This window comes from Orycteropus afer, unplaced genomic scaffold, assembly GCF_000298275.1.
Source record: "Orycteropus afer afer isolate SDZICR_OR568_19922 unplaced genomic scaffold, OryAfe1.0 scaffold00269, whole genome shotgun sequence".
Lineage (NCBI taxonomy): Eukaryota > Metazoa > Chordata > Mammalia > Tubulidentata > Orycteropodidae > Orycteropus > Orycteropus afer.
The window spans coordinates 207,882-230,377 of NW_006921856.1; the positions used below are offsets into that span (position 1 = coordinate 207,882).

Below are 22,496 nucleotides of genomic sequence, written 5' to 3' on the forward strand. Positions count from 1 at the left end.
CTCAGTATGACTGTGGAGTCATCTATTTGAGTTTTCAACTCTTTTAAAGTCTGATTTACGTATTTTGGGGTCTTTCACTGGGTCCATAGATATTTATTATCTTTATATCTTCATGTTCAATTGATCCTTTAATCATTATATAATGTCCTTCCTTGTCTCATATGGTGGTTTTTGTCTTAAAGTCAATTTGATTAAATTAATATTGTCACTCCTGCTCTTTTTTTGTTTGATATATCTTTTTCCAACTTTTGATTTTTAGTCTATTTTTGTCTTTGTCACTAAGGTGTATCTCTTGTAGACAGGATATTGATGGGTTTTGTTTTCTTATCTATTTTGCAACTCTCTGTCTCTTGAGTGGTGCATTTAATCCATTAACATTCAGTGTAATTAATTGAGAAGTATGAATTGCTTGCTATTATTTTGTTAATGTATTTTTTCATGGCGTCCCTGGTTTCTTTGTTGCATATTATTTTCTGTGCTGAGTTCATTATGTTTATGTATTGTGTTATCATTTCCTTTCCTGCTGTTTTAGTATTTGTTGTATACTTGTGCTTGTCCTTTTCTTTATTATGATGTGATGGTTTATCATTTTTCTTTGAGGTTCCCTGTGATTTACAATTTTCTCCCCAAGATTAGACCAGTCTGTTCTATCTTGCAACTGTCTTGCCTTCCTCACCATTTAAAAGTTCTGTAACTATACAGTATTTTCCCTCTTTTTGGTTTGTAGCTGTCCTCACTTGCCAATTGATAGCTCTGGTTCCCTGTTTACAATCTTGTAGGCTTATTTTACTTTGGCTATGTCTATAGCTGTGTTTTCTGGATTATGTCATCTCGTGTATTAATGGTCGTTTGTTATTTGCTACTTTTGGTTCTCTGTTCAAAGGACTCCCTTTAGTATCTCTTGTAAAGTTGGTCTGGTTTTATGAAATTCCCTTAGTTTCTGCTTATCTGAAAATCTCCTAATTTCACCATATTTGAGGGACCGTTTTGCTGGGTATATACTTCTTGGTTGAAAATTTTTGTCTTTCAGGGTTTTATATATACCCTCCCATTGCTTTCTCGTTTGCATGGTTTCTGCTGAGAAATCAGAGCTTATTCTTACTGGTTGTCCTTTGTAGGTAACTTTTTTTTCCCCCATGCTTGTTTCAGGATTCTTTCTTTGTGTTTGGTTTTGATGAGTTTGTTGATGATATGCCTTCATGATTTTCTTTTGGGGTCTACCCTGTTTGGGGTTCGTTGGTCTTCCTGAATGGATATATTCTAATGTTTCATCATATCAGGGAATTCTCCAACACATCTTGGACAGTTTTCTTTGTGTTTTTTTTTCTCTTCCTGTTCTGGAATCCCAATGACACATAGGTTATTCGTTTTGATGGTATTCCACATGAACCTTTGTCTTTCTTCAATTTGTTTTGATCTTTTTTCTGATTGATCCCTTTCCAAAGAAGTATTCAGGTATTTGTCTTCAGTCTCATTAATTCTGTCTTCCATTGCATCGATTCTACTCCTTTGCCCTTTCAATGTGTTATCCATTTCTGACAAGTTAGTATTAATCTTCTGGATTTCTGTCTGTAGATTCAGAATCATTTCTAATTTTTCATTTATTTTGTCATTTTGTTCTTGCATTTTCTTCCAAAATTCTTGTAGGGTTTTGGCTATGGTCTGTCTCTCAGTCCTTTGAAGATAACGTAAATATAATTCTTTTGAATTCCTTATCAGAGAGTTGCAATGCTGCTTCTTCCTCAGAGATGGGTTCAGGCTCTGTATCCTACTCCCTTGTTTCTACCACTTTATCTTGCTTCTTTGTGTGGACTTTGATGGTCTTTTGTCTCCAAGACATCGTGGTATTGTTGTATTAAGATTTCTGTTAACTGCTTGTGAAGAGAAGTCAAGTGTGATTCAGGCTCTTCTTGGTGGTTGTTTATCGTGATTGGTGTAGGAGGAGTTGTGTGAATCGTTGTGTTGTATGGGGACTATTGATGTCTTGCAGTCAATTAGACAAAAATTACAATTGAATAACCATCAAAAAAAGTAAAAATTAATGGACAAAAAATACACCGTCTAATCACACAGCAATGGTAACCAAAAAAGGAAAAAAAAACCCATCAATATCTGGGGAGAGGGCAATAAGAGAAAAAAGATAGAGAAGGAGAATAATGAAGAAAAAAGGGAAAAACGCAAAAAGGAAAACTACGAGAAAGAAAAAAAAAAAATTGCAGCCAGGAACAGGGAAAAAAGAAATAAAGCTGAAAACAGGTGTTCAGGTTACCTAGTGCCACTCTGACAAGAATATGCCACAAATTGGGTGACTTGGACAAACAGGAGTTTATTCTTACGATTTGGAGGCTTTAAGTCTGAATTCCAAGTGACAGACTTTAGGGGCTGTGTGAAAACCCCTCGACCTTTGGCTTCAGTTCTGCCTCTTGCTTCTGGCCCACTGAAGCTAGAGATATCTCTTGACTCGGGTAGCTACTGGCTGCCCAAGGTCAACAAATAAAATGGCATAGTCCTGATGTTACCAAACCACGTGGCACACCATTCAAGTCCATTGTGAATCCCAAGGTTGGCAGAGCCTGGCAGGCTGCTGAACAACGACATGGCTACATGCAGTGCCCAAGCATGCCATAAACTAGAGACTATCCCCAAGCCTTCTCCTTACATACAGGAAGCAGGCCACATACCCAAAGCACCTACTCAGCTGCTTGTGGTAGAATCTATCATGGAGTTGATTGCCACTGTCTTAATGGGGAATAACTACCACCAGCTGCCCAGCCACTCAACCAGGCCCAGCCAAGTTGACACACAAACATAACCAACACAACAAGTAAACATCTTTCTGGTTTTCTTTGCTTTCAGCCAAGATCTGTCTGACATCAGCAATGGTATCCCTCATTCCACCTCGTCTTCTGAATCCAGCTTGCATTTCTGGAAGTTCTCTGCCAGTACTGCTGCAATCGTTTTTAATTATCTTCAGCAAGATTTTACTTGTGTGTGGTGTCAATAGTACTGTTCGCTAATTTCCACATTCTGTGGGATCACCTTTCTTAGGAGTGGGTTACAAATTGGGATCTCTTCCAGTCAGTTGGCCAAGTAGGTGTCTTCCAGATCTCTTGGCATAGCTGAGTGAGTACCTCTAGTGTGGCATCTGTTTGTTGAAACGTCTAAGTGAGTATTCTGTAGTTCTCAGTGCTTTGTTTTTTGCCACTTCCTTCAGTGCAAGTTCAACTTCTTTCAGTACCATTGGTTCTTGATCATATGCCACCTCATGAAATGGATGATCATCTACCAATTCTTTTTGGTATAGTGACTGTGTATTCTATCCATTTTCTTTTGATGTTTCCTGCATCATTTCTTAGCTCTTCTCCAGTTGTATTTTGAGTGCCTTCAGACCTTCAGGGCTCATCTTTCATCACTATATCAGACAGTGTTTCAGAGCTATTCATAAAGTTTTCCAGTATTATATCTGACAGTGTTTCACTGCTATTCATAAAGTTTTCACTGGCCAATTCTTCGAGAAATGAATGGTCTCTTCCTTCTTCTGAGTCTTGCTTAGTCTGGAAGCTCTGCTGAAACCTGTCCACCGTGGGTAACCCTGTTGGCATTTGAAACATCAGTAGCATAGCCTACAACCTCACAGAAACACTCAGGCCACCACACTAGGACAAACTGACAGGTTTGTCTCCCTTAGCTGTTCCAAATTGCTCCACTCATTTCCTGGTCTCCCAGCCTTCCTAGATTACCCAGTCTTCCCTGGGCCATGCCACACAAATAACCTGCCTTCTCTGCTTCTGGGCTGGCTTACTGTGGCCTGCCCCCAGGGTGCTCCATGCCTACAAACACTCACCTTCCACTGCTCCAGGGCTGGCTTATGCGTCCTGCCCCCGGGGCACTCCACAAATGCAGGCACCAGCCTTCCACTGGTCCTGGGCTGGCTTACTGCGTGCCCTGCCCCCTGGGTGCTCCACATACACAAATACCCACCTTCCGTCGGTCCCAGGCTGGCTAGAACTTAGCTTCTTTATTACTTAGTAGAAGAATATATATATTTAAAAATATGTTTTTGATGTTTCCTAATTTTGAAAATATGGTAGCTTAAGTAAATAGTGACAACTTTGAAAACATGCTCATTTCTTGTAATTTAAAAGCAAATAACATAACCACAAATACAGGTATGCACTGCTTAACATCCACAACATGTTCTGTGAAACGGAATGTTATGTAATTTGGACATTGTGCAAGCACCATATTACGTATAAATTATATATACATTATGTATAAATACATATATTACGTATAAATTTGATACACATGTATCAAAGTAACTACCTTAGAAGCTGCTCTGGCTCCCTGTTACCAGCTGGAACATGAGGATTTGCAAACTTGCACCTGCAGTTGGCTGCCTCTGGGCAGGCAGCACGGAGCCTCGGGGAGCCTGGTCCCAACTGGAAGCCTGGGGGGAAGGAGTGATACCAACCCCTCTGCCAGCATCCTTCTAAGCAAGCCCCTCCTCTCTTAGGTATATGCAGTCAGATGTTGCCTGAACAAGTGTTAATGTGTTGCATACTTACAGTAATTTTGAGTGGCAGTCATTTGAAAATTATTTAGCTGTATTTGGAATTTTTCTTTGCTATTTATTTTGAAGGAGCTCTGGTAGCATAGTGGCTAAAGCACTTGACTGCTAACCAGAAGGCTGGCGGTTCAAACCCACTAGCCACTCCTCGGAAGGAAGATTGGGCAATCCTACTTCCGTAGTGATACTGCCTCGGAAACCCAAGGAGGGGTCGCTATGAGTTGGGGCCGACTCGACGGCACATAACAACAACAACAACAACATTTATTTTGAAATTACTTAGCCAAGTTATTACTTATACCATACACAGAAGAATATGTTTTAAAATTTTTTATATTTTTCTACTAATAGATATTGTATTACTGAGGCACATCTTTGGAAATAAGGCATGTAGGTCTATATAAAGCAATCACCTAAATTCTAGCACACTCTGAGAAGTGTTTTTGGTCAGAGAGTAAACAGCTTCTGTTCTATCTTAAGTTATTTAAGCAAGTCTGAATTGTTATTATTTTGGTGAATTAATTAGTAGATGATAAAATATAAACAGAATGCTATGCGATTTTAGAGCTAAAAGAGACCTTTCAAGTATTCTAGTTAGTTGAACAAATCATCCAGGTATTTTAGTTGAATGACATTATTTGGCAAAGGAAGAAACAAAGCCCTAGAAAGAATAAACAGTAAACTAAAGCTCTGGAAAGATTGCCTTGGGAGCTTGCCTTGGGGTATATCCTGGTAAGTAAGGTAAAAACATGGACTGGTGTCCATGTGGCTACTTGTTTATGTAATTTGAAAATTTTGCCACCATGATGTTGAGATTAGGAAGTTAGTTTTCCTTTTTTTTTTTTTTCTTTAAAGAAAAACAAAACATTTATTTAAGTGGAAATTAATTAGTAAACAAAAGATGAGTGAGACATCTAAGGTATAGCACTTTGGGGAAAACAAACAGCATACATAATTAAAAAACCCAGTCAACTGTTATCTTAAGGAAGTAAGGGAATAAGCAGAATATAAAATAAGAAACATACAGTAAGAAACAGTAAGTGGGAAAGGGACGTATATTTAGAAGAAGAAGAGATAACTTAGTTCAATTATGGACAAATAGACTGGAAAACTCAGACAAAATGGGTGATTTCTGTTAGAAAATCTGCATGTACCAATTACCATAGAAACCCACTGCCATCGAGTCACTTTCAACTCCTAAGGACACTACCAAACCAAAACCAAACCCACTGTTGTCGAGTCAGATCCGACTCATAATGACCCCTCCTTGGGTTGCTGAAGCGGTAACACTATGGAAGTAGATTGCCCAAACTGCCTTTCGAGGAGTGACTGGTGGGTTTGAACTGCCAGCCTTCTGGTTAGCAACTTCCCTGTAGGATTTTCAAGGCTGTAATTATTTATTTATTTATTTATTTATTGTGATTTGAGTGAAAATTTACAGAACAAATTCACTGTCCATACAGCAGTTCACATACACTTTGTCTCATGACATTGACCACAATTTACCACAATGCAACAGTTACCCTCCCACTTCGTCCAGATAGTTACCTCTTCCCTGTGTCCATCCCTCCATGGACTCCTGCCCCTGAGCTGTCTCCCTATGCATAAACAGCCCTTCTTTCTCCCATGATTGTTCTCTGCAAGGAGTGCATCCACCTCAGGCAAATGTTCAACTCATAGGCCTGTCTTTGGTTTGGCTGGATCCATTTGAGTTTTTTTAAGAATGGAAAATACATGGAATTTTTTCTTCTGCCATCATGTGAACAGTGTTTATATTTGTGTTTTGGCCAAATGAATTCAGTTCCAAAATGTCTGTACAGCAACAGGCATGTTCTGTTGGAATTGTTTATTTGGATCAGTAAGTTGGAATTTAGGTGATCCTAATAGCTGGGGTGGTTCCTGTGGGTTTGTTTCTCCAGGTGTAGCTCTGTTGCCGTTTGTGGATGAGCGAAGGCTCCGAGCTGCTCTAGAAGAGGTATATCCAGACCTCACCCCAGAAGAAAGTAAGCATATTGCACTCTGCTTGTTCAACATTAAATCTGAGTCATATAGACTTTACATTTCCATATAAAATTTTATCTTTTTTTTTTGTCAAATTTCTTTATAACAAAAGTTAACTTTGCTTCTTAATTTATTATGTGTAAATTAAGTAAAATTTTTTAACCTGTTAAATTTATTTTAAAGTAATACTTCATTTTATTTTAAAGTAATTCTTGTAGAATATCCTTTGTGTCTTTTGTTCTTACATGGCATGAACACACTGAAGTTTTTTTGTATGTTGAGAGGGTGTTGTTTCCTCGATGATTTTTTCTCCCCTATCTCTCACCCCAGTAACTTTTAAGGTGAAACAAAAGTATTTGCCCTCAGCGTGTTAATTTGAAATGTTATTTTGCATTAAAAAATGGTACTTTGTCCTTAATAGTGACTGTTAAATTATACAAATTGAGATGTTGCAAAGCTGGGCTCTACTGGAAAATTTATTTAATGTCAGTGTAAAGAACCTATAGAAATAATTTCTCTTCCAACTGTCTTGAGAATGATGTTGTCAGCAGATGATACTATTTATCTATGTTTCTTCAAGAAATGTTTATATATTTCTTAAAATAAGAAATTGCATTCTGTGTAAATAAAAATATCTTGCCCCTTATCTTACAATAGTACATCTAGACATCTTTCAATGATATGTCTTTCTGATAGTCATTGATCTTCTTTGAAACCATACTGTCAAAATGTTATTTCTTCCACAGAGGCATGTCACATGTTTATTTAACTTTTCAATTGTTTTTAGTCAACTTACAGCTATTAAAATTTGGGTGCACTTTCCTTGTTTATTCTCATAAAATAGGTCTAGCACATATACTTGATGTATAGGTCTCATTCTTATCTTAACTTTTTTCCCAGCTAGAAGAAACAGTCTTGGTGGCGATGTTCTGTTTGTGGGGAAACATCACCCACTCCATGACTTCATTTTAGAGCTGTACCAAACAGGTTCCACAGAGGTAGGGTATTTTCTTCCATCATGAAGTGTTTTCAGACAGTGTGATATTAGGTTAATTAATCATCACTGTGTTTTTCCTCAGCCAGTAGATGTACCACCTGAACTATGTCATGGGATTCAAGGAAAGTTTTCATTAGATGAAGAAGCTATTCTTCCAGATCAGTAAGTGTTCATTTGAGTATAATTGAGGTGACTGGGAAAGTTTAGTTCGCATTTTTTTTTCTTATTGCCTAAGCATTTTATTTTCTGATAGTAAGAATATCATACCTAAAGAAAAAAACAACCTGCTGATCTGGAAAAGATTTGGTTCAGAGCCCAGCTCTTCAACATAGTAACTCTGTCTGTTGTGTGCAGAGAGCCCAAAGGGTCCCTGAAACCCTTTCAAGGGATCCATGAAGTCAAAACTTTCACAATAACACTTTAAATGTTTTCTTTCCTTAAAATCCTGTAAGGATTAAATGAGATGTCATGTGAAATTTCTTGGCAAATTAGCCTTGAATTCCTTTATAAACAGTCCCTGGATTACAAACAAGTTTTGTTCCTAAGTATATTCTTAATTTGTTTGTGAGTCAGAACAGTTTAGTATGGTTTGTATCTGATAACAGTTTTTCAGTGTTTTGTCTTAGTATATAGTGTACCTTTCTATGCATAAAAAGTATTAAAGAAACGATTAAGGGTACACTAAAACATCTTTTAGGCACTTGACTGCTAACCAGAAGGCTGGTGGTTCAAACCCATCAGCCACTCCTCGGAAGGAAGATGGGGCAATCTACGTCCGTAGTGATACTGCCTTGGAAACCCAAGGAGGGGTCGCTATGAATCGGGTCTGACTCAATGGCACGTAACAGCAACAACAACAAAACATCTTTGACATAATAATACAGTTAAAATAATTTTTTGATGCATGTCACAAAGTAGTGCATTACATACCAGTATATACTTTGAATTTTAATATAATAGGCTTTATGGGCTTGGTTTGTAACTCCATGTTGCATGTATATTGGACATAAATTAGTAACCCAGGGACTGCCTGTACTTTCATCTGACCATCCTATCTCATAATAGCCATTCATCCAATCCAAAACATCTTTGTTATCTTCTAGTCAGCTCAACAAAATTTCCATTACAAGCTTATATGATAAGTTAACTAGTGCATTCAGCTGTCTCCAGGCAGAATTCTCAGTATTTTAGTTTATGAAGGTTAAGTTTGTGAATTATAATTCAATAAGTATCAAGATTCAAAGATAACGTTTATCAAACTTTATTGTGTTTTAAAAAAGTTGGCTGAACTTTACAGTGCTTGTTAAAGGATTTACTTTAAAAGCACTTTTCTTTTTAAATATGTAGAGAAGAGATTTACTGTACATACACAAATAAAAACATACATATAGATTTATGTTTACACATATATACATTGGTATGTACACGCAAATTTTACATGAACTTTTGTGCAACCACCATCCAGGTAGAGCGTGGGTAGTCCAATCTCCCAGAGCTAATCACCATTCTGATTTTTATAGTAATAATTTCTTTACTTTTTTTTGATGGTTTACGAGTTGTGTATATGTTTCTAAATAATATAGTTTAGTTTTGCTTGTTACTGAACTTGATGTAAATGGAATCGTTGAATATGTTCTTCCGTGTCTGTAAATTTTATTAATGTTGGTATAAATAACAATATGTTCATTTTCATTTCTGTGTAATACTGTATTGTACAGGTTTACTACTATTTGTTCTATTGATGGGTATTAGATTGTTTCCATTTGGAGTTCTTAAGAATAATATTGCTGTAAACATTCTTGAATAAGTATCCCAGTGCATGTAAGAATGGGTTACTACAGGCCACCAGTTCTCAAAGTATGGTTCAGAAATCTTGGAGGGAGGAGAATCCCTGAAACACTCCAGGGGATCACTGAGGTCAGAGTACTTTCATAATAACACTAAGATGTTATTTGGCTTTGTCATTCTTTTCCTGTGGAAAGAACGTACACTGGAGTTTTCTAGAGGCCAAATGAAGTGTATTATCTCAAGAGATTGAATCTAGCAGATAAGAGAATCAAGCTATTAAGATAGATACTAAACCAGATATTGAAGAGATTTGCAAAAATATAAAACAGTGATAATCTTCTCACTTATTTTTGTTTTGTTTTGGAAATATATTTCATAAAAGTGTTATTTGTGTTAACATGTAATAGGTTTATTGTTACCTTTAAATTAGTATTTTAAAAATGTTAGTTTCAAATAGGTAAATACTGATAAATACAGTCAACATAAAAGTTCTTTGGGGTCCTCAATAATTTTTAAGAGTGTAAGGGAGGTTTGACAACTGCTGCTTAATTATATCCTAGAATGGAAGTGTGATCAGGGAATATGTGTATCTGCAACTTTTCTAGATACTATCAGGTGATTTTCTAAAGTGAATACACCATTTTATAATCTCAATGAATGAATCACAGAATGACTTTGTAGAAGGTCTTTCACTTTACATTATTGCCCAACCTTCCTTCCGAGGAGTGGCTGGTTCAAATGCACCAGCCACTCCTCAGAAGGAAGGTTGGGCAATCTACTTCCATAGTGATACTGTCTCGGACAAACTCTTGGAATTGTCAAGACTTTATTTTCTGTTAATCTGGCAAATGCTTACTGTTACCTTGTTGTGGTTCATATTTGCACTTTCCTGATTACTAATAAGGTTGAATGATTATCTGTTCCCCACCCACGTCTTTTTTTTTTTTTTCAACTTTTAATTTGTTGGTATTCTGTACAGATTCTGATATAAAGCCCTTTGCCTATAATTGTTTCCTATTTATGAGATTACAAATGAGGAGAATAGGTCCTCTTTTAATGATAGAAACATTTATATTGTCTTTGTTCATTTGTTTTAATGATATCTCTTCTGTAAAGCCTAATAAATATAGCCACATCTTACTTTGACTGACCTAAAAGGATACTAAAAATTTACAAATACAGTTCTTCTCTTGTTTCCCTATAGAATAGTATGTTCTCCTATTCCCCTTTTACGGGATCTGTCACAGAACACAGCAATCAGGTAAGTTTTACAGGATTCATGGCATTGGCCCAGAACACAGCTATGAACTTGCAGATAAATTAAAAAACAAACAAACAAACAAACCTGATTAACAAGGAAATTACATCTATTCCACCATTGCTTTGAGATTGGAGAATCCCTATGTTGCAGACCTCAGAGCTCTTGAATTTAAATTTTGTATATTGTTAATGTTGATTTTAACAGGCTTGCTTATCTATTTTCTGGTTACCCATGACAACCTCTAATTCTTCCTGGATTAGGAAAGTGGGAGGTATAAGTAGGAGTTTCTAGGAGCAGTTGCTGTGTAAGAGCAAACAGACCTCCACATCCTAAAGCCCCACAAAGCTTCAGTGTATTACAACAGATTATTTAATTTGCACTTGTGGCCCTGCATTGTTTTTTTTTGTTTTGCTTTTAATCGTATAATGTATTAAGATGAGATACACAGAATGAATTTGTGGAAATTTGTATCAATAATTATTTCAGCTATCTGAAAAACTCATTTATTCCTCATTTCTTCAGAAGTGACAGCATTTTCTATTATGTAAAAATAGTGTAAGATATAATATGACTATTTGGAATAAAAACCAATATACCAACTCCTCATCTGGTAATTAGCATATGTGATTACTAATCTTAATGGTAGTTTATGTTGTCACTTTCTCCAATTTTTAGACAACACTAAAACAAGTATATTCTGCATATTAAAGAATGTGGTAACAAACCTGGTAAAGGAAGCTATTCCTTAATCCTTCTTTCCCACATATTTTTATTTATATTACTCTCAGGATAGAATGTAGGTTTTACTTAGATTTTTCATTGTGATGTACAAGCATGTTTATTTTCATGTCTTTAATGGATTTAGATAGCTACTGATTGTCATTGTAGAAAGTCTTTTATTAAAGAAAACTGATGTGAGTTTAGAAAAATCTTCCTAGATTGCTTTTTTAAAAAAATCTTTATACATAATTCTCAATTTATCTTTACATATAATTTGCCCTGGGATTTTGTGTTCTTCTGTTAAGAATGAAATACACATTGAAAACCATGCTCCTGAGCCTCTTGCAAACAATTTGACTCTGGCAAATTCCATGTGGGTACTGTGTATGTAAACCCTGCCTGTCTATGGCTTGCAGTGGTGCTTCAGACCGGTTAATCCCACCAGTTTTCTCTTTAGCTTGTCACGTTTTGCTTGTGTTTCTCGAGTTTTGTGTAGACTTACAAGTGACTTCCTGCCTAGACTTCTAATTATTCAAATATCTATTCTATTTTAAGATACAGAGACCTCTCCTAAAGGGAGACTTACAGAATTAGTTGACAAATACTAGAATTTGCGCATGTGTGATGTTCTTGTTTGTTTGCTTCTGAGCCTAAAGTGCCTTTGGTATTATTTGATATATACACCACTCACTATATTTACAAAATCATTAAATTTGTAAAAGAAATTTCAGATCTAGGTGCATTTTTAGGTAAACATTAGAAATAACTTTATAATAATAATGATTTCATTGAGTTAATTTCTTAGAGGTTGTTGATGACTAAAGTTTATTTTTTCCTTATTTTAAAGTAGTTTTCACAAAGGGATGATACTGAGTTTAAGATACAGTTTATTATATTTTTTTGTTTGTTTAGAGCTCATGCTCTGCAGTGTTGTATTTGCTTTATAAACAAAAATCTGAAAAAAGTCTTTAGTGTCAAATGCCAATTATTTCTATTTTGACTCTGGACATTTTTTTCCTTTTCTAATGGGATGTGTCCAATATTCATTCCATTTATTTTTTCTTCAAGTTGTGTTAGGTCTTATATGTAGTTTTGAGAAACTGTATTACGGAAGTTACTGAAGTTCATAGAAAAGCCCTTAGAAAATATAGCCAGCTATGACCTCTTTTTTCCAATTCTGATTCCATAAATCATTCAACGTATTAGTAGCTGAATTTTGAATAGAACTGAAGTATCCTTAATTTTCCTTATCCTGATGTTCTTCTGCTTTTGTAATTTGCTTAGACATGATATTTTTAGAATAATGATTTGCTAATATATAAAACTTTTTGCATATGATTTTAAAATTAAAGAAAAGTTTTCTTCCCATTGCAGCAACATGATTTTCTGTTCATCTGGAGGGGTATGCACGCTCGCTCTCTCTCTCTCTCTCTTTTATTTTACTTCAGATTCATTATTCCCAGACAGACATTTTCTGTCCTATCCCCCTCACCAGTTCTCTTTCCTGTCCTCTCCTTTCTGTCCCTGGGCCTCCTGTTTCCCTAGTTCCCCAGGCTTAAGAGCCCATTATATGCTTTGGCTTTTTAACTCTCCATTACTCCTTAGATTGCTGGCCCCCCTCAATATCCCATTGACCTCTGTGCTTTCTTCCTCATTGCCTAGAATATTTTTCCTTTATTTTCTCTGCCTGCCCCTAGCCTACGCCTACCCTTTACTGCTTTTCATCTTTAAAACATAATTCAAATGTTTATGTAGTTTTCATACCTTTCTAAGGAGAATTTTAAATATGTGAATATGCATAAAGAAGGATTTTTTAATGTAACCACTACTGCATTGTTTTTAAGTAAGGCTTATGGTTGACAAGGAAATAACTCAAAGGCTGAAGGAAGTGGAGTGCATGAAAACACTTGGGAGGGTTTAACTTTTCACTGTCTATAATGCTTTACAGGATACCAACTGGTTAACCTCTTTTGATAAAATGTCAGAAAAGACATCTTGAGTCCTATAAACTCTGTAAGTGTTTCAAAATGTCAAGTATTTTTCCTGCAAGACCAGGTTACATAGGTATGCTGATTTAGCATTTTTTATGGAATGAATCAAGGAAAGGTAGAGTAAAAATAAAATTTGGTATTTGGAGTTTTCTGCTTTCTTTGTTTTAAAGTGTGCTAGCAGTCTCGATAATTGTATTTCAAATAGCATTTTTAACAGTAATTCTTAAAATGAATTGAATTAGGCCATACATTCAGTTTCTTATTCATTGAGACTTTGTGTTTTCTTCTTATTAGTATTGTTTAAGTGCAACTTGTGATAAAGCAAAAAGGTCTGTTCACTTTTCTTACTTTCAACCATGTGTAGTTTTTTTAAAAAACTTTTATTTGTCCAGCTCTTATATAATGGCTGTATTTAAGTGATCAGATTGCATTCAATCTATGTGATACATGATAATAGCTTTCTTTAATTAAAGATGTAACATACATACAATAAAATGCATAAAGTATAGTGATCTTAATATTGTTGTTAAATATTGAGTCAATTGCAACTCATATTACTTTATATAAAATTTATTTTCTTTTTGTTGTTGAGAATATACAAAAAAGAACAGACTAATTCAACAATCTTCTACATGTACAATTCAGTGACATTGATTACATTCTTTTAGTTGTACAGTCATTCTCACTCCCCCTTTCTGGGTCATTTCTTCTTCATTATCGTAAATTCACTGGCCTCTAAGGTTCCTATCTAATATTTTTGAGTTGCTGTTGCCAATTTGATCCCATATAGATAGATCTTAAAAGAGTTCATTGCTGAAGACAGACATTCTTTACTAGTTAAGCTAAACTATTACTTGGTTTTGTAAAGACTTCAGGGTATATGATGGTTTGAAGATTAAAGATTATCTCAGGGCAATAGTTTCAGGGGTTTATCCAGCCTCCATGGTTCCAGAAAGTATGGAGTCCATGGTAATTTGAAATTCTATTCTTCGCTTTCCCCCTTTTCATCAGGATTCTGCTATAGAATCTTTGATCAAAATGTTCAGTCAGGTTGGTCACTAGCAGTTGTTCTGGCCTCACTGTGAAGGAGGCAGGTTTTCATGAAGGTAGTTAGCCTCATTTCCATATCCTCCTCCTATTCCTGACACTTGCTTCTTCCTATATTGCTCCAGGCAGATAGGACCCATTGTTGTACCTTGGATGGCCACTTGCAAGCTTGTTTCTTTGTTTGTTTGTTTAGAACACTGGTTTCATTTCCATAATTGTAGATAACAGTTCCAGAAATGGAAAATGTGAATTTTAGATCCAAAATCAAGGCTTTACATGTACATGTAAAAATGTATCTTTGTGGATTTTACTAAGAACAAAGCAAATTAAGAAAATGATTTAATAAAACTAAAATATTATACAATTTTATTTACAAACCCTTATGGTTATATTGTAAATTACTGCTATTTTTCATACTAACCCATATTTAAAAAAAAAAAAAAAAAAAGCTGCCATCAAGTTGATTCCAACTCATAGCAACCCCCATTAAGTTTCCGAGGCAGTGAATCTTTACAGAAGTAGATTGTCCCATCTTCCGTCCACAGAGAAGCTGGTGGGTTTGAACTACCAACCTTCTGGTTAGTAGTCAAATACCTTAGGCACTATGGCACCAGAGCTCCTTATTAACTAACACTTCCCCATAAAAGTACATTTAGTCAAAAGTGCAAGGTATATTACATCTGATAAATAACGTATTTGGAGGCAAAAATTGGTAAATGCAATTAGAATGCAAAATAAAGGAGTATATCTATGATGAAAATAATCCTGAAGCAGATACACTTTTTAAAATGTTTTAATTCCTTAATAAACTTCTAAATTGAAGGAGTAAACCATCTAGTAGTGTAATTTCTTATGCAAAGTATATCTATATTTGTTTTTTTTTAAAAAAAGTCTTATTTTTGAAAGAGATTTTTAAAAAATAATTCTTATGCTGTCAACTCAGGTGAACATTAGTTAAAATGTTTATGAATATTAAATATTTCTCTAAAATGCTTTGGGAGCTCTAGTGGTATAGTGACTAAGGCATTTGACGGCTAACCAGAATGCTGGCAGTTCAAACCCACAAACCACTCCTTGGAAGGAAGACTGAGCAATCTGCTTCCATATGGAAACCCAAGGGGGGGGGGTCACTATGAGTCAGAATCAACTCAATGTCAGTGAGTTTTTTCTTCTTTTCCCCCCTAATATGCTTTAGTTAGTTTTAATAGAATAAGGGAGCCACATAATCAATATGGCCTAAAAAGTCAAGGATGACTACCTAATTTCCTATACAAATGTTAAATATTAAGCTATAATGTCAAGACTACCAAGGATCTTTTACATAGAAAAATGTTTCGGTAAGGGCATGTGAGTAATGTTTAAAAATGCAAAGAGCTATAGAAAGAGATCACAATAGGAGGCCCAGGCTAGAATGGGAGAAAAATGTGGGCAAAACTCAAGATAATGAAAAAGACCAGACTTACTGGTCTGATGGAGACTGGTGGAACCACTGACACTGTGGCTCTCAAGCTGTTAAGATCTCAGGGCACTATACAATGAACTAGGAAGTAGAACAGAAGGACTAAACATATTAAGCCAGTTAACTGAGATGTCCCATGAAACCATGACCCTAAACCTCCAAAGCAAGGAACCAAATCACATGAAGTATTTGGTTGTACATAAGCAGGCTCAGCAACTACTCTTTTTTTTTTTATTTTCAACGTTCTTATTGTAAATACATATATCACACAGCTTTTGCCAATTTAACTTTTTACAGATGCTCAAGTTCTTGACAGCAATTACATTATTCCATGACTGTAAACCAAAATTCAGTAACCCATAAGCAGTAACCCCCATTTTCCTCTGCCTCTGATAACCGCTAAGAAATTTATTCTCTGTACATTTGCCAAGGAGCTCTGGTACGCAGTGGTTAAAGCGCTACTAACTGAGGTCTTAAAAGCTTGCGATCAGCCATCTAAGAGAAAACAATTGGTTTCTCCTCTGCTGGAGCAAAGAAGAATGAAGAAAGCAGAAGACATATGGAAACAAGTCAGTCCAAGGGACAAGTGGACCATGTGAACTTCAGCCTACATGATCCTGAGACTCCAAGAACTACACTGTCAACCACTTTGAAAGGGATCAGAATAGGAGAACCTGCATAGAGTGGGAGAAAAATGTGTAACAAAACTCAAAATCATAAATAGACCAGGCTTGCTCAGCTGATAAAGACTGATGAAACCCCTGAGACTATGACCTCCCCCATCACCCTTCAGGCATGGAATTGAAATCATTCCTGTGGCTTCCACCCAAACCATAGATAGATATGTAAGTGAACATTTAGACCAGGTGGGTGCACTCCTTAGAGTATGATCAACCATGGGAGATGTAAAGGGTAGTATTTGCACAGGAAGATAGCTCAGAGGGAAGGGATGTGTAGTTAGTAGCAGGAAAAGCGGAGGGGAAAGGAAAGGAAAGCCAGGGTGTCCTGGACAGAGAGAACAAGTGGCAGAGGCATCTAGGTAAGGGGAGAGACCTAGGCCCTAACCCCCAGATGGCAAGAAACGAGAAGGATAAAGTAAAGGAAAGCCAGGGCCTCCAGGACAGAGTGAGCAAGTGGCAGGGATTCTAGTAAAGGGAGGGTGGAGAGGTTTCGAACAGCTAAGGGAGACATACTTCTCTGTTGGTTCGTTGTGCTCTGGTGGCATGTTGCTGTGAGGCTTGAGGCTGTGCTACCGATGTTTCAAATGCCAGTAGGGTTGCACTTGGTGCATAGGTTTTGGTGTGGCTTGCAGACTGAGACAGGCTATGAAGAAGGAGGAGGCCATCCACTTCTCAAAGAATTGGCCAGGTAAAACCTTACAAATAGCAGAGAAACACTGTCTGTTACATTAGTAGGCAACTATATGAATAGCCTAGAAACACTGTCTGATATAGTGCAAGAAAACAAGCCACTTAGGTTGGAAGGCTCTCAAAATAGGACTGGGAAAGTGCTGCATCATCTGCCTTACTGATATGGATAAGGTAAAGCTTTCAAGACTTCCATTTGCTGACGTGACATGACTCAAATTGAGAAACAGCTGCAAACATCCATTAATAATCAGAACATGGAATGTACAAAGTATGAATATAGGAAAATTGGAAGTTGTCAAAAATGAAATACAACATAAAGATTGATATCCTAGTCATTAGTGAGCTGAAGTGGACTGGTTTTGGCCATTTTGAATCATACAACCATATCATCTACTATGCCAGGAATGACAATTTGAAGAGGAATGGAGTGGCGTTCATCATCACAAAGGATATTTCAAGATCTGGCCTGAAGTACAGTGCTGTCAGTGATAGGATAATATCCATGTGTCTTCAAGGAAGACCAGTTAATACGACTATTACTCAAATTTATGCACCAACCACCAAAGCCAAAGATGAGGAAATTGAAGATTTTTATCAACTTACGCAGTCTGAAATTGACTGAACATGCAATCAAGATGTGCTGATTATCGCTGGTGACCATAATGCCAAAGTTGGAAACAGAAGAATCACCAGTAGCTGGAAAATTTGGCCTTGGTGACAGAAGTAATGTTGGAGATCGCATGATAGGATTTTGTAAGACCAAAAACTTACTCATTGCAAATACCTTTTTTCAACAGCACAAATGGCAGCTATACAGGTGTACTTCCCCAGGTGGAATACACAGGAATCAGATTGACTACATCAGTGGTAAGATGTGATGGAAAAGCTCAATATCTTCAGCCAAAACCAGCCTAGGAGCTAATTGTGAAACAGACCATGAACTGCTCATATGCAAGTTCAACTTGAAGACAATTAAAACAAGTCCACAAGAGCCAAAATATGATCTTGATTATATCCCTTCTGAATTTAGAGACCATCTAAGGAATAAATTCAATGCATTGAACACCAATGACAGAAAACCAGAAGAATTGTGGGATGACAGCAAGAACTTCATCCATGAAGAGAGCAAGAGGTCATTAAAAAGATGAGAAAAAAAGAAAAGACCAAAATGGATGACGGAAGAGAATCTGAAGCTTGCCCTTGAGTGAAGAGTAGCCAAAGCAAATGGAAGAATTGACAAGATAAAAGAGCTGAACAAAAGATTTCAGAGAGCAGCTCAAGAAGACAAAGCCAGTTACTGTAATGAAATGTGCAAAGTCCTGCAGTTAGAAAACCAAAAGGGAAGAACACACTTGGCATTTCTCAAGCTGGAAGAACTGAGGAAAAAGTTTAAGCCTTGAGTTGCAGTTTTGAAATTTATGGGTCAAATATTGAATGATGCAGGAAGCATCAAAAGAAGATGGAAGGAATACACCGAGTCACTATACCAGAAAGAACTGGTCAGTGTTCATTCATTTCAGGAGGTGGCATATGATCAAGAACCAATGATGTTGAAGTGAGAAGTTGAAGCTTCATTGAAACAATTGCTGAAGAACAAGGCTCCAGGAATTGATGGAATTGAGATGTTTCCACAAACAGATGCCCCACTGGAGGCACTCATTCGGTTATGCCAAGAGATTTGGAAGCAGCTGCTTGACCAACTGACTAGAAGAGATCCGTATTTGTACCTGTTTCAAAGAAAGGTGATCCCACAGAATGTGGAAATTATCAAACAGTATCATTGATATCACACACAAGTAAAATCTTACTGAAGATAATTCAAAAACTGTTGCAGCAGTGTATTGACAGAGAACTTGCAAGCTGAATTCATAAGAGGATGTGGAATGAGGGGTATCATTGCTGATGTCAGATGGATCTTGGCTCAAGGCAAAGAATTCCAGAAAGATGTTTACTTGTGTTTTATTCACTATGCAAAAGCATTTGATTGTGTGGATCGTAACAAATTGTGGATAACATTGAAACGAACGAGAATTCAAGAACACATAACTACTCATGAGGAACCTGTTCATAGACCTGAAGGCTGTCGTTCAAATGGAACAAGGGGACACTGCATGGTTTAGAGTCAAGAAGGGAGTGTGTCAGGGTTGTGTCCTTTAACCATACTTATTCATTGTATATGCTGAGCGTATAATCCGAGAAGCTGGACTATATGAAGAAGAACGTGGCATCAAGATTGGAGGAAGTATTATTAACAACCTGCAGTATGCTGACAGCATAATTTTGCTTGCTGAAAGTGATAGTAAGGAAGGACATGAGAAAAAGGTAACCACAGGGAGGAAGTGGGAAGAGAGCTGTTGCATTGTGGTGATTGTAGTCAATGTCATGAAACAAAATGTGTATTGAATCAGTAAAGTTTAACCCAAATCACAATTTTAAAAAATCTGCTAACTGAAAGGTCAGCAGTTTGAACCCACCAGCTGTTCTGGGAGAAGGATATGGTAGACTGCTTCTGTAAAGATCACAGCCTTGGAAACCCCAAGGGGAGTTCTGCTTTGTCCTACAAGGTCACTATGAGTTTAAATTGACTCAATGACAGTGTGTGTGTGTGCTTTTTAAAATACATTTGCCTGTTGTCTTTTTCTGTGAGGTCATATAATATTTGTCCATTTGTGATTGACTTATTTCACTCGGCATAATATCTTGAAACTCATCCATACTGTAGCATGTTTCGGGACTTCATTTCTCTTACTTTCTGAGTGGTATCCCATTGTATGCATTTACCACATTTTATTTGTTTATTCATTTCCCATTGATGGGCATTTAGGTTAGTTATGTCTGCCTTTTAGCCATTGTAAATGGTATGCTGCAGGGAACATTGGTATACAAGTATTTAGTAGAGTCTTTGCTTTCAAGTCTTATACCTATACACCAAGAAGTAGAATTACTGGGTCATGTGTTAGTTATACAATAAATAATAAAAAATAAGACTATTTTTAGTTTCTGGAGGAACCACCACACTTCTACAACAGCTGTGCCATTTTGTATTCTCATCAGCAATAGATAAGGGTTCCAGTTTCCCCACATCTTTGCCAGTGTTTCTTATTTTCTGTTTTTTGTCGTAGCCATCCTAGTTTGTTTGTAATTTTAATGTGCTTTGGTGCAAATTTGTTTTATGTTCAACCGTTTGTCCACATTTGATTTCACGCCCTGATTACCACCCCTGACCATAACAAACTGCCCTCCTCCCCTCCTGTCCCTGTGACTATCCCCTTCCTGTGCCTTCCTTAACTATGCATTGCTATCTGTCCAGCTTTCACTCTGTGTGAATGTTGCCTCTGGTGTCTCATGGCTGATTGCTCTACAGGTACATCTCTCTAGGATCAGTGAGTGCCTCGCCCCAGGGTAGGTGCTCTGCATGTAGGTCTTTCTACTGTTGGGCTGAGAGCCAAACCATGGGAGTTTGTCCATTTCTAGGTCCAAAGGGTAACCTGGGGGCAGAGTCTTCAGGGGTTCTACCAGATTCTGTCTGATTCTGGTCATTTTTGTGTTTTTGAATTTTGTCCCACATTTTTCCTCCCACTCTATCCAGCATCTCCAGTTTTGATCCCTTTCCAAGTGGTTGGCATTGGTAACTGAGCACCATCTAGTTCTCCTGGTCTCTGGGTCATGATGGCTGAGGTCCTCGTGGTCCATCTTATCCTTAGACTAATTGTTTCCAGATACCTTTGATTTCCTTCACTCCTCTTTGATTCAGTTGAGAGGAGACCAGTAGTTGCATCTTAGATGGCTGCTCGAAAGCTTTTAAGACCCCAGTCGCTACTCACCAAAGTAGTTTGTAGAACAAGATTTTTAAGTACTGTGTTGTGTCATTTGAACATGATGTCCTCCGAGACTATGGTCCTGAGTCAGCAGGCCCAGTGATTCTCTCATGGTGTTTGGTTGTCTCTGAGAAGTTACTCGAACTCTGCCTTCTGTTAGTTCTGTAATCTATGCGGCAAATTTTGTAGCACAAGTGCATATATATATGTAAGATCATCTTCAGCCAAGTCTATCCTTGGTCTAGGGATATTCCTGTTCGCCTACCCCCGTCACCTTGTCACTTGTCTGCATTTATCTGTAGCCTAGTGTTTGGTGTTAGTAGTAATGCAGTATTATGCATGTTCTAGTATTTCCATCTGTTGTATCTTATCTGCACATTTCAGTGTCCTTCCTTCCCTCGTGTCATCATGCTGGTCACAGATGCACTCTTTCCATACTCTACTTACCCTCACCCAGATCAACATGTGACCCCCAACTAGTCTGAAACTCCCCTCCCCCACTGCCTTCCCTCACATCCCCGGTAACCAACAGAGTGAATTTCCATTCCTAAGTAAACGTTTCCTTGGCTTTTTACAGTAATGGTTATCCATCCTAGTTTGAATGAAATGGTAACTCATTGTGGTTTTGATTTTCCATTCTCTGTTGGCTAATGATGTTGAGCATCTTTCCATGTGTTTGGTAGTAGCTATTTGGATGTCCTCTTTGCTGAAATGTCTGTTTCAAGTCCTTTGCCCATTTTATGATTGATATATTTGTCATTTTGTTAAGTCAAAATTTGACATATATTTTGATTATTAAATTCTTACTGGATATATTGTTCCCAAAGATACTCTTCCAGTTGGTAGCTGTCTTTACATTTTTTAGAAAAAAGTTTTTAATTTTTATGAGTTCCATTTATTTTTATCTTTTGATGTTCATATTATTATGTTAGATAATCCATTGTTAAAAGGTAGGCCCTTCAGTGTTGTCCCTGCAATTTATTCTAAGAACTTTATGGTTTTAGTTTGCACATTTAGATCTTCATTGATTTTAAATTTGTTTTTGTGTATAGTATGATGAGGCATAGATCCTGCTTCATTTTTCTGAATGTGGAACTTTAAGTTTCCCAGCACCTTTATGGAAGGATCTCTTCTTTCACATTGAATAGACTTAGTACTCTTGTCAAAAATCAACCATGGCTGTGTGGGTTTATTTCTGTTCTCTCAGTTCTATTCCTTTGGTTTATGTGTCTTTTCCTATAACAGTACCAAGCTGTTTTGATTACTATAACTGTATAATATGTTCTTAAATTAGGAAATTTGAGTCCTTCTGCTTTGTTCTTTTCCTTAAACATGAACTGTTAAAGGCCTCTTACCATTTCACCAACACCAACGACTGAAAGCCAGATGAATTATGGGAAGATACCAAGAACATTATCCAGGAAGAAAGCAAGACATCACTAAAAAGACAAGAAAAGAAGAGAAGACCAAAGTG

General features: G+C 36.9%; 1 protein-coding gene across 1 annotated transcript in view; it reads left to right on the forward strand.

Annotated features, from left to right (window-relative positions):
* XRN2 (5'-3' exoribonuclease 2) overlaps window positions 1–22,496 on the forward strand; it is a 115,561-nt gene that overhangs the window by 66,667 nt on the left and 26,398 nt on the right. Inside the window, exons 21-24 of the mRNA XM_007950360.2 lie at window positions 6,490–6,573; window positions 7,472–7,569; window positions 7,651–7,730; window positions 10,561–10,617. Coding sequence (XP_007948551.1) covers window positions 6,490–6,573; window positions 7,472–7,569; window positions 7,651–7,730; window positions 10,561–10,617 — 319 coding nt within the window. The remainder of the gene's footprint in view (window positions 1–6,489; window positions 6,574–7,471; window positions 7,570–7,650; window positions 7,731–10,560; window positions 10,618–22,496) is intronic.